The 27,778-nt window shown below is 42.0% G+C and overlaps 1 protein-coding gene across 4 annotated transcripts in view; it reads left to right on the forward strand.

The window, feature by feature from the left end:
* The window catches only part of OXNAD1 (oxidoreductase NAD binding domain containing 1), a 55,876-nt gene that overhangs the window by 6,837 nt on the left and 21,261 nt on the right, over positions 1–27,778 (forward strand). For 2 of the 4 annotated variants that reach the window (XM_060011517.1, XM_060011519.1), the window contains exons 2-5: positions 3,296–3,448; positions 5,239–5,356; positions 5,668–5,731; positions 20,782–20,888. In XM_060011517.1, coding sequence (XP_059867500.1) covers positions 5,247–5,356; positions 5,668–5,731; positions 20,782–20,888 — 281 coding nt within the window. In that variant the 5' untranslated portion in view covers positions 3,296–3,448; positions 5,239–5,246. The remainder of the gene's footprint in view (positions 1–3,295; positions 3,449–5,238; positions 5,357–5,667; positions 5,732–20,781; positions 20,889–27,778) is intronic. The other 2 variants (XM_060011518.1, XM_060011521.1) reach the window with 1 other exon arrangement.

Below are 27,778 nucleotides of genomic sequence, written 5' to 3' on the forward strand. Positions count from 1 at the left end.
GCCCATGCACCGCAATGAAGAGTAACCCCCACTTGCCACAACTAGAGAAAGCCCGCGCACAGCAATGAAGACCCAGTGCAACCAAAAGTAATTTAATTAATTTAAAAAAATGACCAATTCAGTTTTCCTGATATGTCCTGATAAGTCCAAAGAGTTGAATAGTTCTGCAGCTGTGGTGTTGTTTGGCAACAAAAGTGCACATAACTTATCCTCATGCACATCCTTCTGAAAAATATATTGCACAAAAAAGCGCGTTGTTGCCTTGTTGTCAACATCAGTAGACTCATCAACGTGGATTGCATACCACGGTGACTCATTAATCCTCTCTAACAATTGTGTCTCAGTATCCTCTGCTGCTATTTCATCAGTTCATCTAGTTATGGTGCTAGCTGCAAGAGGAATACATGACACCTTTTGAACTGCAGCCTCTCCTAAAAGTTCCCGACAAATGTCCTTAGCAGCAGGCAGGATCAGCTCTTCACCAATAGTAAAGGGCTTCTTAGCTTTAGCAATGTGGTTGGGCACTAAGAAAGATGCTCTCAGTGCAGACACATTTGATGAAGTGGTGGCCTTCAATAATTGCTTCTGTTCTTCATGTCCATGTTCTTTTCTTTTGAAAAACTCCGAAGGCTTGTCTTTTAATGCAGGGTGCTTGGTCTCCATGTGGTGAAGCAGTTGAAGGTTTCATGGCTTTGTTGGATAGCCAGTTGCCACATATTATACAAAAGCAGGCTTGGAGAATGTGAATAACCTGTTGCAATGAACCCGTAATTATGTAGGACTCTTGGTATTTTCTTTTAAATCCAGCTTTCTTTCTGTTGGCAGTCTTAGAGTCTTCTGCTGTCTCATCATTGGGTCTTTCCCCATTTTCAAAGAAGCTCTCCAGAGACGTTTGTTTTTTATGCATTTTGGCTAGGGTTAGCTTGTGAGCTTACCAAAACTCTGACTGAGACAAGTGCGCAGTGCGGGAAGGAGGCACAATGGAAGTGGTAAATAAAATAATGGGTGGGCCACGCGTGGACTAAATAAGTGTTGGATTCTGACTCAAAGCCTGCCACTAGATGCAGCTGTACAATTGAAGTACAGCAACTCACTTGCCACTATAAAGCCTGCCACCAGATGCAGCTTAATTGTCACTTGTCACTCACTGATAGGGTTTTGATATGAGTCTGCAAGCAATTGATTTATTATGGTCTCTGTGCAGTCAGACCTCTCTGCTAATGATAATCTGTATTTGCAGCCACTCGCCAGTGCTAGCATCACTGCCTCAGCTCCACCTCAGATCATCAGGCATTAGATTCTCATAAGGAGCATGCAGCTTAGATCCCTTGCGTGCACAGTTCACAGTAGGGTTTGTGCTAATGCGGCTGCTGATCTGACAGGAGGCGGAGCTCAGGCCGTAATGTGAGCGAAGGAGAGCGGCTGTAAATAGGGATGAAGCTTCGCTCACTTCCCCGCTGCTCACCTCCTGCTGTGCGACCTGGTTCCCCCCTGCTGTGCGACTGGGGTGGGGGGTGGGGGGTGGGGACCCGTGCTCTAGGAGACAGATCCAAAAAGATATAGCTGCAATTTATGTCAAAGAGTGTCCTGCTTATGTTTTCCTTTAGGAGTTTTGTGGTACCTGGTCTTACAGTTAGGTCTTTAATCCATTTTGAATTTATTTTTGTGCATGGTGTTAGAGAACGTTCTAATTTCGTTGTTTTACATATAGCTGTCCAGTTTTCCCAGCACCACTTATTGAAGAGACTCTCTTTTCTCCATTGTATATTCCTGCCTCCTTTGTCAGAGGTTAATTGAGCATAGGTGTGTGTGTTTATTTCTGGGCTTTCTATCCTGTTCCATTGATCTACATGTCTGTTTTTGTGCCAGTACCATACTGTTTTGATGACCATAGCTTTGTAGTATAGTCTGAAGTCAGGGAGCCTGATTCCTCCAGCTCCGTTTTTCTTTCTCAGGATTGCTTTGGCTACTCAGGGCCTTTTGTATTTCCATACAGATTTAAAAATTTTTTGTTCTAGTTCTGTGAAAAATGTCATTGGTAATTTGATAAGGATTGCCTTGAATCTGTAGACAGCCTTGGGTAATATAGTCATTTTGACAATATTGATTTTTCCAATCCAAGAGCATGGTGTATCTTTCCATCTGTTTGTGTCATCTTTGATTTCTTTCATCAGCATCTTATAGTTTTCGGAGTACAGGTCTTTTATCTCCTTAGGTAGGTTTATTGCTAGGTATTTTTTTTTTGATGTGATGGTAAATGGGATTGTTTCCTTAATTTCTCTTTCTGATCTTTTGTTGCTAGTGTATAGAAATGCAACAAATTTCTGGGTATAATTTTGTATCCTGCAACTTTACCAAATTCATTGATGAGCTCTAGTAGTTTTTTGGTAGCATCTTCAGGATTTTATATGTATCGTGTCATAATCATCTGTTGCTTGTAGTTCACTGTTTAAATGGATATATGTTTTATTTAGCATTTATGATACTTTTCTCTGTTTTAGGAATAACTTTGGTGAGGTAAGGCCTATGAGGATACAAACATTGATGGAATATTCTTTTTTGTATGTTTTTGAAAATTACTTAATATATGTTAATTTTCCATAGTTAATTAATACTTACATTGAATATATAAAACCACTGGACATATTTCAAAATATGGGTAGTTTTTTTTTTCTTTAAATACCTATTGCTTTGGAAGGCACTTTGAACACAATTTGATGAAATACCCTTCTTTTTGCCAGTAGGTGGCGCTCTTGGTCATGGTTACTATTGTTACAAAACAAGATTTTAGAATTTTAAAGAGAACAGCTTTTAAAAATTAACATTTCTTTGTTTTCCAGTTCAGTTGAGCAGTAGACCGTTCAGACAGCATAATCACTAACATATGTGTCTTAGATGAGGACAACTTACTGTAGCAGTAGTTGTCCAAAACATTGAGCAGAACAGGGTGTCCGTATGTACCTACATATCGGTTAAATTTTATCAGGGAAGTTGACCCCAAGTGACATGTAACTCTATCATTCCAGCCATTGAGCTGGTTGTTCATGGGGTGGATACTCTAAGCAGCAGAAGTTACAGACTGATGGTCAAGGAAGATGAAAGAGAGAAGCAGCAAGACAGTCAGACAAGAAAAGTGGAAACAGGAGGAGGAATGAATGGAAAGGGGGTCTTTGAGAGTCGGCTTGCTCTGCGGTGATTCTTGCTGATTACAATGAGCCTTTCCTTTTGCCACTAAGAGACAGTGCTTTTTAATTTTCCCCAACATCGTTCTTATATGTTGTCTCTGCCATTGCAGGAACTTTGTGAGAATTTCAGTATATGGAAACACTGTCTGTGTTCCAACTGGTGTGTATTCCAAAGGTCTCAGTGTAAATGCAGGACCAGAATATTGCATGTCAGTCAGTCAGCCGTACTCTTAATGACTCCTGAATTCTCATGGACTTCTAAAGTAAGTTTTGCCTTCTTTCAATGATTTATGTACCATTTTTGGTTTACTACATTCAAAGGAGAAAAACTACGTGTAATAGTCTTACATGAGGTGAAAGAGGCCTTATACTTATTTCATTTACTAGAGAGAAAAGTAGCGAGTAGCATGCTTATCCACAGTGATGCTGCATGGCAAGAAATAGATCTTTTATCTTGTCTAAAGACTAGTTATGAAACAGTGGATTTTTGATATGATTTGATTATAACTGAATAAATTACATATGACTGATATCACTGCTCAATTTACTTACTTTTATTTATTTCTTGTCTCTGTCTTTTAAATGTAGGCTCCCTAAGATCTTTGTTTTGTTCATGTTTGTATCCCCAGGACCTGCCATGTGATGGGCTTTAATAAATATTTGTCAAATGAAGGGCTAAATTAATGAATGTGGAGTAGGAATGCAGCACACCTCACTTGAATATTTTTCTAACACTGTATTTGTTACAATTAATTCATGTAGTACCTTCCAAAGAGCTCAGGAAATAGAGTGTTCACATACATTTTCATTTATTCTCAAGCCAACTGAGATAGGAAAGGACAGATATATATGGCAATATAACGTGTTAAAAGTGGCCATGTTAGGCAAAGAAATAGTTAAAAATTGGCAGAGGAAAACAGTGATAGGAAGCAAAAAAAATGTATCATTTGACTTCCAATCAGTGCTTTCCCTGATAGGCCAGTAGTTTTTAGAATTTGAAATGTTGGAGAATCTTTCTGGCTTTTTTATTTTAACTTGTTATTGAAGTGTAACATATAAACAGACGTACATAAACCCTAAGAGGACTGCTTCATTGAACTTTTAAGACTTGATTTTTTTTTAGAGCAGTTTTAGGTTCACAGCAAAACTGAAGGCTAGTAGAGGGATTCCCCATACACCCACTGCTTACACACGTGCATCGCCTCCCCCAGCATCCACATCCCCCACCAGAGTGGGACAGTTGTTATAAGTGATGAACCTGCACTGATATCATAATCATCCCAAGTCTAACACCACGGCTCACTCTTGATGTTGTATGTTCTGTGGATTTGGACATATGTTTAATGACTTTTGTCATTATGGTACCATGCAGAGTATTTTTACTGCCCCCAAACTTCTCTGTGATTTGATGAACTTCTTTCAAAATGAAAATACCCATCAGCATTCATATTAAGAAAAGACATTGTCATTGGCACCTCACCAGGAGTAATTACTAACTTGATTTCTGACTGCGTAGATTCGTTTTTTCTGTTTTTATACTCTGTGTGACTGACTTCTTTGAGTCTGGCTTCTTTCATTCTTTTCATTTACTGTGATATTTGTGATACCTATGTTACTGCATGTAGTTGGAGTTTGTTTATTCTCATTGCTGTGAACCTCAGAAAATTTGTCCCTTTCACTTTATCTAACAAGAAATATTAAAGACTTATGCGGTGCTCTGGGCAGAATATAATTATTAGGCAGTTATAAAATCTACTGTCCTCTTCTGTAATAGCAGATTAGTCCCATGAGTTTTGTCAGAGATTTTGGAAACTAATAGAGAACAGAAATATTTGCATACCATAATTACATACGTATGTGCTGTGGAGATCAGTTGAATCAGTTGTATGTAGTAGCAGAAATTTTGTCAGGGTGAAGTTAATTGTTTTGCTGTTAGATCAGCTCATAATGTCAGCAACAAAAATCCAAACTCTTCTTCACTGGCCCCTAAGATAGTCTGATATTTCCCTACTTTTCCTTAAAATATTTTAACTTTCAGTTTGTTGTTTCCCAGGAAGCACCATGGCTGTCGTGATTCCTGCGTTGCTGCGAGGCTTTGTGGGGGCCATCTGCGCTCAGGCTGCTTCGAGTAGACTGACACCCAGCGCTTTGCGCCACCTTACTCTAAGCAGGTGAGTTGTCACCTTCAGTGTCATTTGAGGTTGATTTTCAAAAAGACCTGACCTGCTGATGATCATGGGAGGCATATTGTAACATCTTGCTTACATGTGCATGCTGTCAGTGGATCGTTAAGCTTTAGTTAGATGTGCAGATTTTCATGGGCCACTTTCTGGGATCCATGATGTTATATTGTATTGTGGATAGTCATGCTGTTGCTTTCCAGCTACAGGTATGACAGGTATTGGATAGTCACGATAATTACTAGTGTAATTAATTTTCAGGAGGATAATACTTAATAACCTAATTTTACTTTCTATTAAAGCGTAATGAAATCCAAAAGGAAAACTGATCACTTGGAGAGAACTGCAGATGTTGTTCGCCGGGAGGTTTGTATCTTGGGCCAGGGCAGGTTCTCCTCGCTGGCAGGTGGCACGCAGTTAGGACTGGCTTACTGAGAGGGCATTACATGAGCTTGATCCCTGTGAAGACAGTCAGGGCAAGTTTGTTATTTTTCTCTTCAGAACTTTTCTGAACAGGGCATATGACAACTGATTTGAAAAGATGACAGCAAAATACTCAAATTGTTCCCTTTAAACTTGGAATGGATGGATTTTTTCTTTTTAAATAAATAAATTTATTTATTTATTCATTCATTTTTGGCTGTGTTGGGTCTTTGTTGCAGCACGCGGGCTTTCTCTAGTTGTGGTGAGTGGGGGCTACACTTTGTTGCGGTGCGTGGGCTTCTCATTGCGGTGGCTTCTCTTGTTGTGGAGCACAGGCTCTAGGCACGTGGGCTTCAGTAGTTGTGGCACGTGGGCTCAGTAGTTGTGGCTCGTGGGCTCTAGAGCGCAGGCTCAGTAGTTGTGGCACACAGGCTTAGTTGCTCCGTGGCATGTGGGATCTTCCTGGACCAGGGATCGAACCCATGTCCCTGAATTGGCAGGCAGATTCTTAACCACTGCACCACCAGTGAAGTCCTGATGGATTTGTTTTTGATGAAGGAAGTGTAGCAGCAATGGAGGGAACTATCCTCACAGGCATAAGGTTTAAGGTTTAAGGTTATATTTTAGGGATAGAACTTCTTTTAGAGCCTACATTTTACGAGTAGCTTGCTTTTTCTTTCTTTCTTTCTTTTTTTTTTTTTGGCACCATGTCTCAAAGTCCTTGTTCTTATCCCTACTTTAGAACAACTTCCTATTTCATCAAAAGGGAGAAAGCACTAACATCTGAGAAAGGAAGGTGGACGAGCTCCTGTTACCCCTTCCCATGTGCAGATATTTTCCTCCATATTCAGACCATAGAAGGGCTAATCCACCAACCCAAAGGGGTGTCGAGGGCTGGGAAATAAAGGATCCTCACCCTTTATCTCTGTGAGTAACCCCATTTTCTTTTAAAAGTGTCAGTTGGATATTTGATTTTGCTTTTGAATAATTCTTCACGTATTTGAAAATACTTAGCTTAGTTTTGTAAGTGTATTTAAACTAACAGTTAGAAAACTATTTCATATAAGGAAGGATTATACACTTCTATAAACATGGTCAGAAATTGCATTGTCGCAGTAGTTTAATTTTTAGTGTTAATAATAGAATATACTTTAATGTAAAAGAGTATTATTTAGGCCCCACCCTCAAGCTTATTCTACTTTCAGAAAATTGCTTTGGGGCCAAGAGTGGTGTGTTTGTGGATTCAGCTTTAAGCCAATGTGTTTTTGAGGAGTTTATGTAAAGTAGTTCAGCATAATAGATTTATGGCTGTGTGGGAAAATATGCTTTTCCCGCTGATGATAAATCTGAAAACGCTTTTTTTTGGTTTGTTCAACACGCAAAAATGCTGACTCTGTAAAAGTGAGATTTGTTAGAATTTTTTTTTTTAAAGTGAAACCTTGCCAGCTTTGAAGAAAAAGCAGTTTATTTAACAGGTTTGGACTGTACTCTCTTCTGTTGTATTTTGAGGCAGGTAGAATTACGAGTTTGGTTTGGCAAACTTTTCATAAGGAGCCAGATAGTATGTTAGGCTTCCAGAGCCACCCTGTCTCAGTTACAACTACAAAACTCTGCCTTTGTAGTGTGAAGATAGCCCTAGGCAACATGTAAACAGATTGTTGTGGCTGTGTTCCAATAAGACGGCATTCACCAGAACACTCAGATTTGGCCTGTGGGTCGATTGTAATTTGCCAATTCCTGAATTCAAATTTTACAGGACAGAATTTCTGAGACTTCTGAGGGGTTATTTTGAGCCAAGTTTAAGAAAACTGCACAGAAAGTTAATGGAAACTCCAGTAGTGTGATTGAGCAGTTGAGAGTTGTAATGCCTGGAAGTCAGAGAATTACAGGGTAAGTCCAGCCATGGTATCAGCTAGGTGGGAGATTTTCCAGTTGCACCTCCCCTCCTTCTCTGTTTCTCATTTCTGCTCCTCTACCACACAGAATGAGAGTGGGGTGCTGGGGGGTGGAGCTGGATAAGCCAGGTGGTGCCTGGAACCACATCCTTAGTGGTGTAAGGTCATCAGGGGCTCACCTGCATCCCTCCAGAGTGCAGGTCCGAGCCATGGAACAGGCGCTCAGCTTGGACTTCTGGAAATGACCAGCACCTCTGGTCAAGCCAGACCACTTTCTCCTCTCTTGTCTGCAGACCCTGCCTTCCCTTTGTACGGCTAGCATACCGCACAAAACTCCCCATGCGTCATTTGCCCTTCAGTTCCAGCCTGTGAGGCAGCCTAAGGATAGCTTGGCATCTCCATGTTACAGCAGAGGCAGCAGAGCCTGGGGCCAGAGGGAAGCTCCAGGTCTCTGATTCCTAGGCCAAAGGACCCTGCTGCTTCCTGGAGTGGGTCCAGAATGGAGCTCTCACCCACCCGGAAGTGTCCGTTCTTTACTAGGCCTGGGGTTCCCTCTGGAGAATTTACTGAATGACCATATTATGATGTTAATATCTCTTACTTGGGGCTGTAACTGTAAGCTGTCTGGAGTCCTGCTGATGAGGGAAACTGAGCTCTGAACTGAATGACATTTGACTGTGATGCTGTGGCTAGGACTTAAAAAACTATGTTGAATAAAAGTGGCAAGAGTGGGGCTTCCCTGGTGGCGCAGTGGTTGAGAGTCTGCCTGCCGATGCGGGGGACACGAGTTCGTGCCCCGGTCTGGGAAGATCCCACATGGCGCGGAGCGGCTGGGCCCGTGAGCCATGGCCGCTGAGCCTGCGCATCCGGAGCCTGTGCTCTGCAACGGGAGAGGCCGCAGCAGTGAGAGGCCCGCGTACCGCAAAAAAAAAAGTGGCAAGAGTGGACATCCTTGTCTTGTTCCTGATCTTGGAGGAAATGCTTTTAGTTTTTCACTGTTGAGTACGTTTGCTGTGGGTTTGTCGTATATGGCCTTTATTATGTTGAGGTAGATTCCCTCTATGCCCACTTTCTGGAGAGTTTTTTATCATAAATAGATGTTGAATTTTATCAAAAGCTTTTTCTGCATCTAATGAGATGATCATATTGTTTTTATTCTTCAGTTTGTTAATATGGTGTATCACACTGATTAATGTGCCTATATTGAAGAATCCTTGCATCCCTGGGATAAATCCCACTTGGTCATGGTTTATGATCCTTTTAATATATTGTTGGATTTGGTTTGCTAATATTTTGTTGAGGATTTCTGCATCTCTAGTCATCAGTGATATTGACCTGTAATTTTCTTTTTTTGTGGTATCTTTGTCTGGTTTTGGTAGCAGAGTGATGGTGGCTTCATAGAATGAGTTTGGAAGTGTTTCTTCCTCTGCAGTTTGTTTGGAATAGTTTCAGAAGGATAGGTGTTAACTCTTCCCTATTTTAATTTAATTTAATTTTTTTATTGGCGTATAATTGCTTTACAATGTTGTGTTGGTTTCTGCTGTACAGTGAAGTGAATCAGATATATGTATACATATATCCCCTCCCTCTTGGACCTCTTCTCTAAATATCTGATAGAATTCGCCTGTGAAGCCATCTGGTCCTGGACTTTTGTGTTCTGGAGTTTTTAAATCATAGATTCAATTTCAGTACTTGTAATTGATCTGTTCATATTTTCTGTTTCTTTCTGGTTCAGTCTTGGGAGATTGTACCTTTTTAAGAATTTGTCCATTTCTTCTAGGTTGTCCATTTTATTGGCATGTAGTTGCTTGTAGTAGTTTCATGTGATCCTTTGTATTTCTGTGGTGTCTGTTGTAAATTCTCCTTTTTTGTTTCAAAGTTTGATTTGGGCCCTCTCCCTTTTTTTCTTGATGTGTCTTGCTAAAGGTTTATGAATTTTGTTTATCTTTTCAAAGAAGCAGCTTTTAATTTCATTGATCTTTTCTGTTTTCTTAGTCTCTATTTCATTTATTTCTGCTCTGCTCTTTATGATTTCTTTCCTTCTTGGTGTTTTGTTCTTTCTCTAGTTGCTTTAGGTGTAAGGTTAGGTTGTTTGAGACTTTTCTTGTTTCCTGAGGGAAGCTTGTATTGCTATAAACTTCCCTTTCAGAATGGCTTTTGCTATGTCCCACAGGTTTTGGATCATCATGTTTTTGTTTTCATTTGTGTTTAGGTATTTTTTTATTTCCTCTTTGATTTCTTCAGTGATCTGTTGGTTGTTTAGTAGCATATTGTTTAGCCTCCACATGTTTATGTTTTTTGCAGTTTTTTCTTGTTGATTTCTAATCTCATAGCATTGTGGTTGGAAAAGATACTTGACATGATTTCAGTTTTCTTAAATTTACTGAGGCTTGCTTTGTGGCCCAGCATGTGATCTGTCCTGGAGAATGTTCCATATGCGCTTGAAAAGAATGTGTATTCTGCTGCTTTCAGATGGAATGCTCTGTAGATATCAATTAAGTCTGTCTGGTCTAATGTGTCATTTAAGGCCTGTGTTCCCTTATTGATTTTCTGTCTGGTTGATCTGTCCATTGATGTAAGTGGGGTGTTAAAGTCTCCCACTATTATTATGTGACTGTCAGTTTCTTTTATTTCTGTTAACATTTGCCTTATATATTGAGGTGCTCGTGTGTTGGGTGCATATATATTTACAATTGTTATATCTTCTTCTTGGATTGATCCCTTGATCATTATGTAGTATATTTCTTTGTCTCTTGTAACAGTCTTTATTTAAAAGTCTATTTTGTCTGATATGAATATTGCTACTCCAGCTTTCTTTTGATTTCCATTCGCATGGAATACCTTTCTCCATCCCCTCACTTTCAGTCTGTATGTGTCTCTAGATCTGAAGTGGGTCTCTTGTAGACAGCATATATATGGGCCTTGTTTCTGTATCCATTCAGCCAGTCTATGTCTTTTGATTGGAGCATTTAATCTGTTTACTTTTAAGGCAATTATCCGTATGTATGTTCTTATTGCCATTTTATTAATTTTGGATTTGTTTTATTAGGCCTTTTTTCTTCCTTTCCTCTTTTGTTCTCTTCTCGTGTGATTGATTATCTTTCGTGTTGTTTTTGGATTCCTTTTTCTTTTTCATGTATATATCTATTACAGATTTTTCGTTTGTGGTTACCATAAGGTTTTGATATAGCAGTCTGTATATATACATGATTGTTTTAAATTGCTGGTCTCTTAATTTCAAATGCATTTCATATATCCTGCCCTTGTACTCTCCTCCTCATGATAACTGGTTTTGATACCATATTTGTGTGTGGATGATTTCCTACTCTTACTATATGTTTGCCTTTACCAGTGAGCTTTCCTCTTTCATAATTTTCTTGTTTCTAGTTGTGGCCTTTTCTTTTCCACTTAGAGAAATTCCTGCAGTATTTGTTATAAAGCTGGTTTGGTGGTGCTGAATTCTTTTAGCTTTGCTTGTTTGTAAACTTTTGATTTCTCCGTCAGATCTGATGAAAGCCTTGCTTGGCAGCGTATTCTTGATTGTAGGTTTTTCCCTTTCATCACTTTAAATATATTACATCACTCCCTTCTGGCCTGCGGCATTTCTGCTGAAAAATCAGCTGATAGTCTTATGGGGATTCCCTTGTATCTTATTTGTTGCTTTTCCCTTATTGCTTTTAATATTTTCTCTTTGTCTTTAATTTTTGCCAGTTTGATTACTGTGTGTCTAGGTATGTTCCTCCTTGGGATTAATACTTTTTTAATTGTACTAGTGTACTTCTTTTAGAAGCCTATGCCTTATCCTACAAATGCCTTATGTGTATTGTTGCCTGTTGTTTACAAAGCCCTCGATTAGACAATAAGTTGTTATTTGATTCTCACAGCCACCCTGGTGCTTATCCCCATTGCACAGGTGAGGAAAGTAAGGTTTCAGAGCTTTAGATAGGATGACCCTGCTTTCTGTTTGCCTGGGGTAGTCCTGGCTTATAACTCTTCCTCTGGTATAATTGTCAGTAGCACCCCCTTTTCACCTTCACAAGGGCCCTGTTTTGGGTGATAAATTACATTGTTGGCCTAAGTTTAAAGGACTTGTTCAAGTAAATGGAGAACTCAGCCCTTGAACTCAGATCTTTGTTATCAAATTGGTCTTTCTTTCTAATATAGCAGAGGATCGTGACACTTGATTTAGACAAAGTTCAATTGAGCAACAAAATGGGAGGTAAATTTCACACAGCCATTTCTCTGTTCCAGATCAAAACTTCACTTAGTATTACCGGGCATAACAAACGTGGGAGTTACTACTGACACAATAAAACCAAATGACTGGGCTTCTGAGTCAGAGACATTTGGGGATCCTGTGAGTCCCATTGCTGGTTATTGAGTGCCGAGAATCTGCTTGACTTTGGGTTTTGCTGAGGCTTGGATTTGAGTGGAATAGGCTGCTTAGTTGGAGAGCTGGATTGTGTTCTGAGTTTAACTCTTAACACTTCTCTGCTAGTCATCACCTGTACATTTGGGGAAGGTTGTGTGCTGGAGCGGCCTTCTTCAAGTTGGGAGGTGGGGGGGCATTTTTTTAATATGGACTGTTTCCCAGCAGTTGGACAGCTAATTTGCTTTGACTGATGGTCAGAGAACCTTTTAGAGATTATCCAGATTGAGATGAACAGTACTTGGCATTCACGGCACTGTCAGCTCTGACAGAGCAGAGAGTGGTGGGGAGACCTCAGGCACCTAGAGGCAGCTGGGGGCTTGGGGGGTGGGCCCCAGTCTCTTGGAGAATCTCCCAGGGGGGTGCAGTCTGATGGCCCTGGCAGCTGGCCTGCAGCTCCTCAGGTACCCAGCACCCTGCTGTGAGTGGAGGCCTACGAAGAGGGAAGCCACTGTAGCCACAGAACCTGGCATAGTGCTGACATGACATAGGCACTCAGTACCTGTTTCATTGAGTAGAATAAACAAGTGTTACTCCCACTGTGGACAAAGAATGTCGCCTGCCCATTTCAGTAAACAAAGGATATTGGGGCCATCAAGCCATCAGCCACTGTAGCCACCATCCCCCATGGTGCACACTGAGGGGATTCAGGATGGAGAAAAGCAGGATACTGGCCCTAGATAGCCAAGGTGCATATCAAAGGAATGATTTCAGTAAGCTCAGACTCTTGCATCTTCCCATACGTAGAGAAGCACTAAATTCATTAACTCGAGATGTCTGTTTTTTCTTTAATTAGCAGTAATCTTTTTTTTTTTTTTGCGGTATGCGGGCCTCCCACTGTTGTGGCCTCTCCTGTCGTGGAGCATGGGCTCCGGACGCGCAGGCCTAGCGGCCGTGGCTCACGGGCCCAGCCACTCCGCGGCATGTGGGATCCTCCCGGACCGGGGCACGAACCCGTGTGCCCTGCATCGGCAGGCGGACTCTCAACCACTGCGCCACCAGGGAAGCCCTAGCAGTAATCTTTTGATGGTCGATTACCTGGGTTTTTGCAGAAACTCCTATATATCCTGGCTCCTCCCTTACCTATTTGGACCAGTATCTCAGAGCTATCTGAGAGGCTGTATCCTAGACTTAAGTCTGCAGTAAGTCCACAGAATAAAGTATAATTCTCAACTTTTAGGTTGTGTATTTTTTTTCACTCGACACCTCTTCTGTGGCTGATTACCTGTACTGCCTTGGAGAGTCCCTTTGTAAAGTAGGGACAGTGATGATATGCAGATAAGGCCTGTGAAAATGAGAACTTCCCTCACCTGGTACTTCTTAACTAGACCCAGAACTTAACTTGTTAGTGTCTAAAATATATAGTGTCATTGCTTTTCACGGACACCCTTTTTTTCAACAAATTAAGTAATCTAAGAGGTGGCTCTTTTCCATTTTTCCCTTAGGGGATCCAATCAAATGAAACAGACATGCATTGAGTGCCTGCTATAACCTAGCCCCATTCCAGGTGTGGGGAATACAGCAGTGCATGAGGCAGGTAAAGCCCCTGAGGTATGTGGGGCTGGTAAACCAGAAATGTCAGATGTGATAAACACTGTGAAGGAAATAAAACAGGGTAATGGGGTCATGGGTGTTGGGAGCGTTATTTCCTATTGGTTTGTAAGGTTTGGGCTGAGACTCGAATAAGGAGGAAAGCCAGCCAGCCTAGTGCACAGCATTCCTGGCAGAGGGACTGGAGAGTGCGGAGACTTTGAGGCAGGAACGAGCACCGCGTGTTCAGAGAAGGTGATAGATGAGAGGTAGGAGGGCCCAGGTCATGGAAACTGCTGTGGCCTTGGACAAGGAGTTGGGGTTTTATTCTCAGGGCGACAGAAGGTTTAAAGCAGGGAAATGACGTGTGGTTTACATTGTAAGTGGGTCATCTGTTGGCTCGGTAGAGCTCTGGGCTTCTGCGGTGCTTTGACACCAAGTTGGAGGCTACTGACATAGTCCGCGGAGAGATGACGGTGGCTTAGGGTAGCGTGGTGGGGTTGTGGGTGGGGCTGATGGGATTCACAGGTGGGGCGGGGGGCGTACAGCTAGTGAGAGGACAGGAGACTAAGAGACTTCTAGTTTGGGATTTGAATCATCAGGGTAGATGATGGTGGTGGCACATATTTACTAAAATAGAGAAGAACAAGTTTGGAGGAGGGGGATAAAGAGCTCAGTTTGGGGATAATCTGGGGTGGGAGGTAGATGGAGTTACAGATGAGACAAGATCAGCCATGAGCTTTGTCACCTCACATCAGCTGTTCAATGTGGGTCATGGCTACATGGAGATTCATTATATTATTTTTACTAGTTTTGTGTATGTTTGATGTTTTCCATAATAAAAAGGAAGAAACTTTGAGAGATAAAAGAGTTCTATGTTGGATGTTTTGTTTGAAATGGAAATTGAAGTCAGCAGTTGGGTATACGAGATTGGAGTTCACTGCTGGAGATGAAAAGTTTAAGCCACATAGAGAGGAGAGGGAGAGGGCCCGGCACTCAGCCTGGGGCATGTCAACATCTAGAGGTCAAGCAGGAGAGGAAGGGCCAGCGGAGGAGATGGGGAAGCAGGGGCTGACCAGGCAGGTGGGCGATCAGCAGGTGTTGGTGAAGCCAGGAGGAAAAGTGTTTCCGGGAGGGAGCAGCCAACCACGTGGAAGTTTGCTGAGAGGCCGTCACTGGATATAGCAGAGTGGATAGTGGGCCACCGGAGTGGCTGGCTTCAGTTCAGTGCATCGCTGAGCGTGAACGCCTGATGGATGTGTTGGGGAGAGGGTGGGAAATAGGGAAGTGGAGCCAGGACCATGTATCCCTCTGAAATTTTTTATGTGGATGGTAGCAGAGAAATGGGGTAACAGCTGGGTTAAGGGAGAGGCTTGTTTTAATTGTTATGTTTTGAGAAGCAGCAAAGCACAGTGGTCAAGTGCCTGGATTCAAATCTCGGCTTTGCCACTTACTAGCTCTGGGACCTCAGTTTTCTCACATATAAAATGGGGATGATAGCAATACCCACCTCTTCGGGTTGTTGTGACGATGGAATGAATGCTGTACGTGGAGTGGCTAGCCGGTGGTGAGCGCTGTGTGTAGGCGTTTGCTGCCGGTGTCCTTATGTGAGGCGGCAGACCCGAACGCGAGTGTGTTGTCATGGAGACAGGGGAGCGGGGAGTGATGCATGAGAGAGTGAAGGCTTGAGGGGGCAGAGAGCAGACTCAGCCCAGGTGGATGGGTGAGTGTTTGGGAGGAGCAGGGAGAGCACATTGTCACAGCAGGCCGTGGTGTTGACGGCACACACCGTGGAAGAGGTTATACAGTTGACAGAATTGTGTGGTCTTTCCTTGTCAGTAATTTACTTCAGTAAAACCATTTTCTTTTAATCAGATTCCTACTCATCAGATTGGTGTTCAGCCACAGTTAAAATCATGTCTCTGGGCCTTGGCGTCCTTATGTGTAAGATGACACACTATTCTGGATGATGACTACATTTTCCTTCACCTCTGAAATGCTCTGTGCCCCACCTGTGTTTTTGTTTCAGGTCGTCTCTACTACTGACTTTGTCTAAATTTTTAAGCCAGCAAATGAATGAATGGGAGTGAACAGGGGAAGGCGGCCAGGTTTCCCAGAGAAAGGCCCATTTCCTGAACAGAGACTTTTGTAGCAGCAGTAACATCAAAATATCGTCCGTAAAACCCTTTCAGTCAGCATGATGGCATTTCCTTTTAGATGCTGACTCTGACAAAGCATTAAAAAAGTGTGCTAGTAAAAGTTGGCAAATGTATTGTTATTGTACTGAACAGTAGAAGAGTCTAGATGTTATTTTATGGAAAACTTCATTTCCTGCCATGTGTTTTAACTTAGGACATGGCTAGTTGAGGTTTCAGTTGCGAAATCTTTTGATCCATTGAGAACAAGTACAAATGTTAAAACATACAGTTTCTCCATCATGTTTTGCTTATTCACTAAAAGTAGAGAAAGAATGGCATATAACCAGAGCCATAATCATGGCTTAGTTATATGAAATAGCTTCAGAATAAAATAAAAGACACGGCCTTCAAAAAGATTTTGCTAATGTTTTTAATCCCCATTGCTAGAAATCTTTGTATAGTGAACAGTATTTATATTAAGAAAATAAGGTGTTAAGAGGGAGGCATGTCTTTAAAAATCATGAATTGTGCAAAGGTATTTTGTGTGACCAGTTATAGCAGTTTTGCCCAGATTATTTGGACTAATAGCAACAGGTATGTTGCCTTTTGTATTAATACCAGTAGGCATAAAGCATCTGGGATCATTTTTGGTCATGGGGGCTATCCAGATGAAAACAGAACTTTTTCAATGGGAAGTAGAACTTCTTTCCCTTCTTCATTGAATTTATTTGGACATTGGCAGATGATTGTTGAATTCATTTTATGTAGTCTAGCATTTGTTGGTCAAGCATGCTCATGTTTCAGCTGAAATTCTCTGTGCCTTTCCCCACCTCCCCTGTGATTATGAATGTCATTTCCCTGTGACCAGGTGACTCTTTGGGATGTGTTTAAAGCTTATACATATCTAGCTTTTAATGAATCCGACAGATGCCCATTAAACTGTTACAAATGAAATAATCTAGCTCTTGGCTGTGTTTTTGCAGATTATTGTATTGAAAGAAAATAATGACTTTACAAAAACAAATGTTTCTTTTTTGTAAACCTAAAAAAATAAGAGTAATAATGTCATGAGAGTCCTCTGCTGATTATTACTTTGTAATAAGATACTTAAAATAGAGTGTGTGGCAAACAAAGGAAGATTCCTATTCTACTGAAGAAATCCCTGCCTTCCCTGACTTTTCCACAGTTTTGAACATGAATTTAGATTTTCTTTAGTGGTCCCCCACTTGCTTTTTTTTTCTTTTCTTTTCTTTTCTTTTCATTTTTTTGTTTTTTTGAACAACAAATAACTCCTGAATTTCTACTAACCTTTGTTTTGGAAACCAATTTTAAGTCACTTTAAGTTAGAGTTTTCGTTCATTCTGCAGATATTTACTGAATCTTAACTATGTGTTTGGCCCCATGCTTGAGGCAGGGAAGTGACCTAGATGGAAATTCTATCCAGTACGTGACCTCAGGAGGCTTGTGGTCTGTGTGTGGAAAAGATCTGTTCATGAGTATTTATATTTACATTAAATGTGCTAAGTATGATAAGACAGGCGGAAAAATTTTATTGGCAGAGTTTAGAGGATGGAGAGGAGAGGGAGGACCTGGGTGAGGGGTGGTGTTTGAGCAGGGCCCGGGGGCCTGGGTGGGAGGGTGACAGGACTGAGGGCAGGTGCCTGCCCAGAGACCTCAGCAGGGCTTTGAGAGGGAGGCAGGTGTCAGTTGCCTTTAAGGACTGGCAAGTCGTCCAGTTTGGCTGGTAAACCAGGAGGAGCTCAGGCTGGCATGAGTTACCAAGGCCTCTGAGCATTTTGTTTGTAGTTGAGAGTTAGGGAGACCTTGGAGGGTTTTGAGCTGGTGAGTAACTCGGTGAGGTCAGAACATGAGGAATATTCGCCTGTTGTCTGTTTTGAGAGAGATAAGAAGGAGGCTGAGGCAGAAACTCAAGCGAGAAGAGCAGAGTTCTGGCTTAGGATGGTGGTGGGCGAGCAAGGGGAGGAAGAGGCGTGAGCTGAATTCGTGGAACTGGCCTGTGTTAGCGATGAACCAAGACTGTGTGCGCAGGTACCAGTAGATCATGGATTTGACTTACTGACTCCAAGGTCGATCCAGAATTGAAACCTTGGCCTGAAACCTTGGTCGTGAAAGGCGGCTGCTTTTGCGGGGCCCTCTGAGGGCAGGAGCAGCCTTCTCCACCTCTGCGCCTCCAGCGCCAGGCACCAAGTTCAAGAAAGGTTTGTGGAAGGAATGAATATGCTGGGTTTAGTTGTGCACATCAGTGCGTTTGCCATTGGATCAGGACTTTCAGGTGGTCAAGGGCCAAGCAGACCTGGGTGTGAATCCCGACACGGCCATTCCTGAGTGATCTGGAGCAAGTTACTGAACCTTTCCACTTCCTCATCTGCAGAATGGAGGGTAACAATACTGTCTCTCGGGATAGAATATGGTTATTCATATTAGCTGAATGAATTAATGCACATAAAACATTTAGCTCAGCACCTGGCGTACACCTGAGATAAATGCTCCTCAGACGTTGGCTGTTTTTACAGGGGCATGTAGATGTGAGCCTGTGATTGGCAGAGAAGTAACAGTGAATTGGGGTGGAGGGTTGTAGCTTTGGGAGTGCTTGAGGGCCTCAGCCCGGAGGTGAAGAGGGCGCAGGAGTGAGGCAGCTCAGAGGAAGCGCCTGGTAAGGAAGTGGGAGGAGGGGCGGAGAAGGGGCAGGAGGACCAGGTCAGAGAGGCAGGAGGGGGTCGGGAGAGTTCAGTGTCAGCCGTCCCAGGCAAGGAGGGTGCTTCAGGATGGAAAGGAAGTAGGAAGCATCAAATTCAGAGAGACCAGGGACGCTTGGAAGGGAGGCTGAGAACTGGGACTGGATGTTGAGTTTGGTTGTTCGGCAAGACATCCACCAAGCTTGGGAGAAGTCACAGGAGAGCAGAAGCCAGGTTTCCCATGGGTGCAGAGAGCATCAAGGGAGCAGGGAAGGTTCTGTTGGATGAAGAAGTATAAGTAGAGGCCAGTGTTAAAGGCAAGATTTCCAGAATAGCTTTTAAAGACGGTATGGCTTTTAGGTTTGTTCTAGCAAAACAATGAATAGGCTGTGGTACCAAGACCACCATGCTTTATAGTGTGTACTGTTGTCCATGAGAACAGCTCCCCGGGGTGTGCGGCGCTTGGTCTGCGAGTCCCTGCATGGCGGCACTGGTGAGGTGGCATGTGCGATCGTAAATGGATAAAGTGTGAGATTTCTTGTAATAATGAATAAATACTGATAAATTCATTATAATTAATGCAATAAGATACATAAAAACAGACACTTAAGGAGCACTTACTGTGGGCCAGCAGCGTTATGTGTGCTTTGCATATGTTGTCTCCTTTAATCTTCCCACCAACTCTGTGAGGTACAGGTGCTGTTATTCTCATCTCCCAGCTGAGGCGGCCTAGGGTCACACGTGTGGCCAGGGTCACACAGCTGGTAAGTGGTGGCACCAGGCTTCAATACCAAGCAGTCTAGCTGTGCAGCCTGTGCTGTTAAAAGCCGTACTCTGCTGCTTCCTCTTTGCTGCTGAATTGTTGAGGATGAGCAGTTAGCATTAGACATCATGTCTGATGAGTCAGGGGGTCTAGAGGAGCAGGTTGAACCTGGAGGAGAGGCTGGTGGGAGCTGGTGAAGCAGCGTTTCATGCAGGGCGGGGGTGGGGCCAGGCTCAGAGGCTCCAGAGGGGGTATTCACCCCACTTGCTCTCAGGGAGAGGAGGAGAGAGAGGACTGGCAAAAATACAGAGAAAGAGAGGCAGGGGATTTTACAGGAGCAAGAGAAAGGGAGAACATTTTAAGAGGTTTGTTGAGGTAGCAAGGGAGACCATCATCATCTGGAGAATTTTCCCGTGGATTTTTAAGAATTGTCTCCCACTGATAGTTTGACTGGACTTGGTCCTATTGGAAAAAAGGGGCTAGGGGAGCTAGCATTAGGGTGGGAGGCTCACTGACCTCGACAGATTCCCAAGGCGCCCCCTAATGGAGCTGTGAAGGTAACACAGTCAAGGAGAAGGACTGTGTTTGGTCACCTGCTACTGATTTGATTTGCTGCCAGAAGTGGAGCTGAAGGGCAGTAGGTGGAGGAAAGAGTCATATTGTCTTTTCAGCCCTGTTGTGAAGAAATCCCAGGTTTGGGAGGAAGAGAAACCCACAGGCGGAAGAAACAAGGAATGTAGGAAGTAGAGGCATTTGGAATTTGAGGGGTGTTGGAGGCATGGATGTCACTGAACTGAAGAGTACCTGACTCAGACCTTTTTAGGATTTTCTGGAAATCAGATACATCGTTTAAAATAGTGTTTGTCCAACGATCTGTAGCAAAGGGCTGTTTTTGTTGTTTGAAGGTTGTGAACTGTTTATATCTTGTAAAATATAATAAACAATGAATTAGAAAAAATAAATGAAGGAAACAAAGGCACAAGGAGTACAAACCCAGTTTGTTGTCTGTCATTAGATTAAACAGGCACACAACTTACTCTGTGAAAATTGCTTAAAATAAAAAAAAGTTTCTAAGTTCTTGGCTTTTAATTTCTGAAGTCAGCTTGGCGTGGGCTTCTGGAGGGCTCAGAACAAACACAGGCTTGTGGCTGACGGTGGGTCTCATTTACGTGCATAGCGCTGACAGAGCAGTCAGGCTCCAGGCAGGGCTGCATGGGGCTCCGGTGCCCCGGCTCTTCCCCAGAGCGCCCAGCCTCGTGCGTGGCACACACTGCACGCTCCACAAATACACGCTTTTTAAACGGTCCCTTTCAGAGGTGAGTTTTGTATGCAGAATAAAATTCTCCCAAAATAATTAAAATTTGTTCACCTGGTGGTAGGCAGAATTCTAAAGCAAAGTGTGCTTTACTTTGTTTTGCAATTTTCAAAACCCACATCTTTGTAGATTTAAAAAAAAAACCAAAAACCTACCTACCAGAAAGCCACAGTTTGTTCCTGAGTTGTGTGCACCTAACCTCAGCCACTGTGGTCTTTTGGCTCCAGGTCGTGTCAGCAGCTAAGGTGTGTGGAGCAGCTGATGAGTCCCCATCTGTGAAGAGGCTCCGCCTGCTTGTAGCTGATAAAGACTTTTCTTTTAAAGCCGGCCAGTGGTAAGTGGCTTTTCTGTTTCCTAAGTGTGTGTGTGTTCAAGGTGCCATCAGATACAAGAGCTTGTTTTTCCTTCTGGAAAGGACTTCTATGGCTACTGTTTCTGCCAGGGAGTAGGAATTCTAGAGCGTCTCCATTCGGCCTGAGCCTCTTTTTGGCATGGAGAATCATATTCATTTCCTATCCTCAGCTCACCTTGGTTTTGAGCACATGACCCTCTCAGTCATAGATGAAAATTGCCGCCTTGAGTTTTCCAGATTGAAACAAAGCAGCTAGTTGTGGTCCGAGGACCTGACAACTCTGATAATTACATTCTGCAGGAATGGCTGCTAATAGAATGCACTGCAATAATCTAATCTGCTTCAGTTATGTGTTGCTGGGGGTTGATACACTTTTTAAAAAATTTTTATTTTATTTTTTATATAACAGGTTTTTATTAGTTATCTATTTTATTCATATTGGTGTATATATGTCAATCCCAGTCTCCCAGTTCACCCCCTCCTGCCTACCTTGTTGTCTACATCGTTTGTTCTCTACATCTATGTCTCTATTTCTGCCTTGCAAAATAGTTATGTACCATTTCTATGTACCATCTGTACCATTTTTTCTAGATTCCACATATATGCGTTAATATACAATATTTGTTTTTCTCTTTCTGACTGACTTCACTCTGTATGACAGTCTCTACATCCATCCACATTTCTACAAATGATCCAATTTCATTCCTTTTTTATGGCTGAGTAATATTCCATTGTATAACTGTACCACATCTTCTTTATCCATTCGTCTGTTGATATGCATTTAGGTTGCTTCCATGTCTTGGCTATTGTAAATAGTGCTGCAAGGAACATTGGAGTGCATGTGTCTTTTTGAATTATGGTTTTCTCTGGGTATATGCCTGGTAGTGGGATTGCTGGGTCATATGGTAATTCTATTTTTAGTTTTTTAAGGAACCTCTATACTGTTCTCCATAGTGGTTGTATCAATTTACATTCCCATCAACAGTGCAAGAGGGTTCCCTTTTCTCCACACCCTCTCCAGCATTTGTTCTTTGTACATTTTCTGATGATGCCCATTCTAACCGGTGTGAGGTGATACCTCACTGTGGTTTTGATTTGCCTTTCTCTAATGATTAGTGATGTTGAGCAGCCTTTCATGTGCCTCTTGGCCATCTGTATGTCTTCTTTGGAGAAATGTCTATTTAGGTCTTCTGCCCATTTTTGCATTGGGTTGTTTGCTTTTTTAATATTGAGCTGCATGAGCTGTTTATATGTTTTGGAGATTAATTCTTCCTCCATTGATTCGTTTGCAAATATTTTCTCCCATTCTGAGGGTCGTCTTTTTGTCTTGTTTATAGGTTCCTTTGCTGTGCAAAAGCTTTTAAGTTTCATTAGGTCCCATTTGTTTATTTTTGTTTTTATTTCCATTACTCTAGGATGTGGGTCAAAAAAGATCTTGCTGTGATTTATGTCAAAGAGTGTTCTTTCTATATTTTCCTCTGAGAGTTTTATAATGTCTCGTCTTACATTTAGGTCTTTAATCCGTTTTGAGTTTATTTTTGTGTATGGTGTTAGGGAGTGGTCTAATTTCATTCTTTTACATGTAGCTGTCCAGTTTTCCCAGCACCACTTATTGAAGAGAGTGTCTTTTCTCCATTGTATATCCTTGTCTCCTTTGTCATAGATTAATTGACCGTAGATATGTGGGTTTATCTCTGGGCTTTCTATCCTGTTCCATTGGTCTGTATTTTCTGTTTTTGTGCCAGTACTATGTTGTCTTGATTACCGTAGTTTTGTAGTAGAGTCTGAAGTAAGGGAGCCTGATTCCTCCAGCTCCATTTTTTTCCCTCAAGATTCCTTTGGCTATTTGGGGTCTTTTGTGTTTCTGTACAAATTTTAAGATTTTTTTTTGTAGTTCTGTAAAAAATGCCATTGGTAATTTGATAAGGATTGCATCAAATCTATAGATTGCTTTGGGTAGTGGAGTCATTTTCACAATATTGATTCTTCCAATCCAAGAACATGGTATATCTCTCCATCTGTTTGTGTCATCTTTGATTTCTTTCATCAGTGTTTTATAGTTTTCTGAGTACAGGTCTTTTACCTCCTTAGGTAGGTTTATTCCTAGGTATTTTGTTCTTTTTGTTGCAATGGTGAATGGGATTGTTTCCTTAAGTTTTCTTTCTGATCTTTCATTGTTAGTGTATAGGAATGCCAGAAATTTCTGTGCATTAATTTTATATCCTGCAACTTTACCAAATTCATTGATTAGCTCTAGTAGTTTGCTGGTGGCATCTTTAGGATTAACTATGTATAGTATCATGTCATCTGCAAACAGTAACAGTTTTGCTTCTTCTTTTCCAATTTGTGTTCCTTTTATTTCTTCTCTGATTGCCGTGGCTAGGACTTCCAAAACTGTGTTGAATAATAGTGGTGAGAGTGGACATCCTTGTCTTGTTCCTGATCTTAGAAGAAATGCTTTCAGTTTTTCACCATTGAGAATGATGTTTGCTGTGGGTTTGTCATATATGGCCTTTATCATGTTGAGGAAGGTTCCCTCTGTGCCTACTTTCTGGAGAGTTTTTTATCATAAATGGGTGTTGGATTTTGTCAAAAGCTTTTTCTGCATCTATGGAGATGATCATATTCAGTGATCTCTTGGTTATTTAGTAATGTATTGTTTAGCCTCCATGTGTTTGTGTTTTTTACGTTTTTTTGCCCCTGTAATTGATTTCTAATCTCATAGCATTGTGGTCAGAAAAGATGCTTGATACAATTTCAGTTTTCTTAAATTTACTGAGGCTTGGTTTGTGACCCAAGATGTGATTTATCCTGGAGAATGTTCTGTGTGCACTTGAGAAGAAAGTGTAATCTGCTGTTTTCGGTTGGAATGTCCTATAAATATCAAATCTGTCTGGTCTGTTGTGTCACTTAAAGCTTGTGTTTCCTTATTAATTTTCTGTTTGGATGATCTGTCCATTGGTGTAAGTGAGGTGTTAAAGTTGTCCCCCACTATTATTGTGTTACTGTTGATTTCCTCTTTTACAGCTGTTAGCATTTGCCTTACGTATTGAGGTGCTCCTATGTTGGGTGCATATATATTTATAATCATTATAGCTTCTTCTTGGATTGATCCCTTGATCATTATGTAGTGTCCTTTCTTGTCTCTTGTAACATTCTTTAAAGTCTGTTTTATCTGATATGAGTGTTGCTACTCCAGTTTTCTTTTGATTTCCATTTGCATGTAGTATCTTTTTCTATCCCCTCACTTTCAGTCTGTATGTGTCCCTAGGTCTGAAGTGGCTCTCTTGTAGACAGCATACATATGGAGGTTTTTTTTTGTATCCATTCAGCAAGCCTGTGTCTTTTGGTTGGAGCATTTAATCCATTCACATTTGAGGTGATTATCAATATGTATGTTCCTATTACTATTTTCTTAATTGTTTTGGGTTTGTTTTTGTAGATCCTTTTCTTTTGTGTTTCCCACTTAGAGAAGTTCCTTTAGCATTTGTTGTAGAGCTGGTTTGGTGGTGCTGAATTCTCTTAGCTTTTGCTTGTCTGTAAAGGTTTTGACTTCTCCATTGAATCTGAATGAGATCCTTGCCAGGTAGAGTAATCTTGGTTGTAGGTTCTTCCCTTTCATCACTTTAAATATACCGTGCCACTCTTCTGGCTTGTAGAGTTTCTGCTGAGAGATCAGCTGTTAACCTCATGGGAGTTCCCTTGTGTGTTATTTGACATTTTTTCCCTTGTTGCTTTTTTTTTAAAATAAATTTATTTATTTATTTATCTATTTATTTATTTATTTTGGCTTGCGCTGCGTCTTCATTGCTGCATGCCGACTTTCTCTAGTTGTGGTGAGCTGGGGTTCTTCCTCGTTGCGGTGCACAGGCTTCTCACTGCGCTGGCTTCTCTTGTTGCAGAGCATGGGCTCTAGGCACTTGGGCTTCAGTAGTTGTGGCTCGCGGGCTCTAGAGTTCAGGCTCAGTAGCTGTGGCACACGAGCTTAGTTGCTCTGCAGCATGTGGGATCTTTCCGGACCAGGGCTCAAACCCACGTCCCCTGCATTGGCAGGCGGATTCTCAACCACTGCACCAGCAGGGAAGCCCCTCCCTTGTTTCTTTTAATAATTTTTCTTTGTCTTTAATTTTTTTCAGTTTGATTACTATGTGTCTTGGCATGTCTGTCCTTGGTTTATCCTGCCTGTGACTCTCTGCGCTTCCCGGACTTGAGTGGCTATTTCCTTTCCCGTGTTAGGAAAGTTTTTGTGTATAATCTCTTCAAATATTTTCTCGGGTCCTTTCTCTCTCTCTTCTTCTTCTGGGACCCGTATAATGCGAATGTTGGTATGTTTAATGTTGTCCCAGAGGTCTCTTAGGCTCTCTTCATTTCTTTTCATTCTCTTTTCTTTATTCTGCTCTGTGGCAGTGAATTCCACCATTCTGTCTTCCAGGTCACTTATCCTTTTTTCTGCCTCAGTTATTCTATTGATTCCTTCTAGTGTATTTTTCATTTCAGTTATTGTATTGTTCATCTCTATTTGTTTGTTCTTTAATTCTTCTAGGTGTTTGTTCTTTAATTCTTCTAGGTCTTTGTTAAACGTTTCTTGCATCTTCTTGATCTTTGCCTCCATTCTTTTTCCAAGGCCCTGGATCATCTTCACTATCTTTATTCTGAGTTCTTTTTCTGGAAGGTTGCCTATCTCCACTTCATTTAGTTGTTTTTCTGGGGTTTTATCTTGTTGCTTCATCTGGTACATCTCTGCGTTTTCATCTTGTCTATCTTTCTGTTAATGTGGTTTTCATTCCACAGGCTGCAGAATTGTAGTTCTTGCTTCTGCTGTCTGTCTTCTGGTGGATGAGGCTATCTAAGAGACTTGTGCACGCTTCCTGATGGGAGGGACTGGTGGTGGGTATAGCTGGGTGTTGCTCTGGTGGGTAGAGCTCAGTAAAACTTTAATCCGATTGTCTGCTGATGGGTGGGGTGGGGTTCCCTCCCTGTTGGTTGTTTGGCCTGAGGCGACCCAGCACTGGAGCCTACCTGGCTCTTTGGTGGGGCTAATGGTGGACTTTGGGAGGGCTCATGCCAAGGAGTACTTCCCAGAACTTCTTGAGTTTTCCAGATTGAAACAGCAGCTAGCTGTGTTCTGAGGACCTGACAACTCTGATTACGTTCTGCAGGAATGGCTGCTAATAGATTGCACTGCAGTAATCTATTGTGCTTCAGTTATGTGTTGCTGGGGGGTTGATCCATTTTTAAAAATCAGTCTTCTTTATATCAAATGCAGAGTAAACACAGCAGTCTGAAACTAGTTGTTCTAACGAGGTATGTCACAGAGCTGCCCACCCTCTTGCCTGAATTCCTGTATCCCTCATAACTTGTCTGGGTTGAGTTGAAATATTTTGCTGAATTTATTATCAGGATCCCCCATGGGGCCCAGCCCACATCACACTCTGGACTCTGAGAGCTGGTCAGTACGCTGACAGTGTAACAGCCCAGCTGTCCCACTGTTCCCGCAAATGGCCTCACTGCGCTGGGATTCAAGTTGAATTGTAAATAAAGCAACTTGTATTTCCTTAGGAAAGGTGTGTTTGGGTGTCTGTTTCCTTTATTTAAATAAAGCATTCATTTCTAAATGAATTTCTGGCATGTCAGTCTTGGTTGTCTTTCTTAGGAGTCACTTGACTAATTTTGGCAGTCCATCTGGAAATGTGGTTTTGTTAGAAGGAGGATGTGTGATAATAGCAAATGTGATAATAGCAAGAGTTAGCAGTCTTGTGTTAATAGTTTGCCTTTGAATTTAGAACTAGAAAACAAGATGCTGATTGCAATAATTTGCACTTGTGAAGCAATTTACTGCAATCTTTGCACATGTTCAGTGATACATATTAAGTGAATTTGGGCTGTTTTAGGGGGGAGGGCAGCGTTTTTACCCTTCCAAACTAGTTTAGCAGTTATTACATTGAAAGTGCAAACTTTAATTGTAATGATCTATCTTTCCACATTTCCCTTCTGGGGAAGTGTTTGTGTCCTGTGCACACAATTATCTCCCTGCCTCCAACTGAGAGTTGTGCCAAGACTCTGACCCCAGCGTCCTGATTAGAAAAAGCCTGTGCCTTCGTCACACTGCTGCTCCCATGGCGTGCGTGTGAGTGTGTTGGCACTTGCAAACTGTAAGTTTGCAAACTGTTATCTGATAAGAAAAATGTCATCCTTCCCTGGTGATATACATAGAAATAGGGTCTCCCTGTGAGCCTCAAGATAAAATCACTCAGGGTGGGTGTTACATGCACCGTATCAGTGAATGGATTTGGTAATATCACCAGTGGTGGGTCTGTCCCCCTGGGAGGCTGTATCATAGCGTCACACGCCTTGTGCTCTGCAGACTGCCTGGCCCAAAGGCTTGCTTTTCTACCTGCTGGCTCTATGATATGGGCGGCTTTCTTCTTGCTCTGAGCTTCCGTTTCCATGTCTTTAAACAGGGAATAGTAATATTTTTGTGTCTTGGGGTATGTCGGGCAGAGTTTGTTTTGTTTTTTTGTTGTAGCCAGTGTTTCACAGTCAGTTAGATCATCTGTGTTGGTGAGGCCCAAGGGACAGATTGTAACTCTTAGCTCCTCTGCCGGTTCCCCTGCAGTGAGGCTATTGTTGGAAGTGCAGCAGACCTGCGAGGAGTGGGCCAGTGTACAGCTCCACTCCCTGTGATGCTGTCCCTTGTGTACAGTCAGTGTGTGCTCCGCACCTGGGCTGTGCACAGAACGCACCCAGGCGAGCAAGGCCCAGGCGTTTTTTGGAGAGAGAAAGGTGTGTCTCTGACTTCGTACAAGATAACACAAGGTTTTATGCTTGAAAGTGACTGGGCTGTACTAAGAGGAGGAGGACACTGAGAAGAA

The sequence above is a fragment of the Delphinus delphis genome, chromosome 4, assembly GCF_949987515.2.
Source record: "Delphinus delphis chromosome 4, mDelDel1.2, whole genome shotgun sequence".
Lineage (NCBI taxonomy): Eukaryota > Metazoa > Chordata > Mammalia > Artiodactyla > Delphinidae > Delphinus > Delphinus delphis.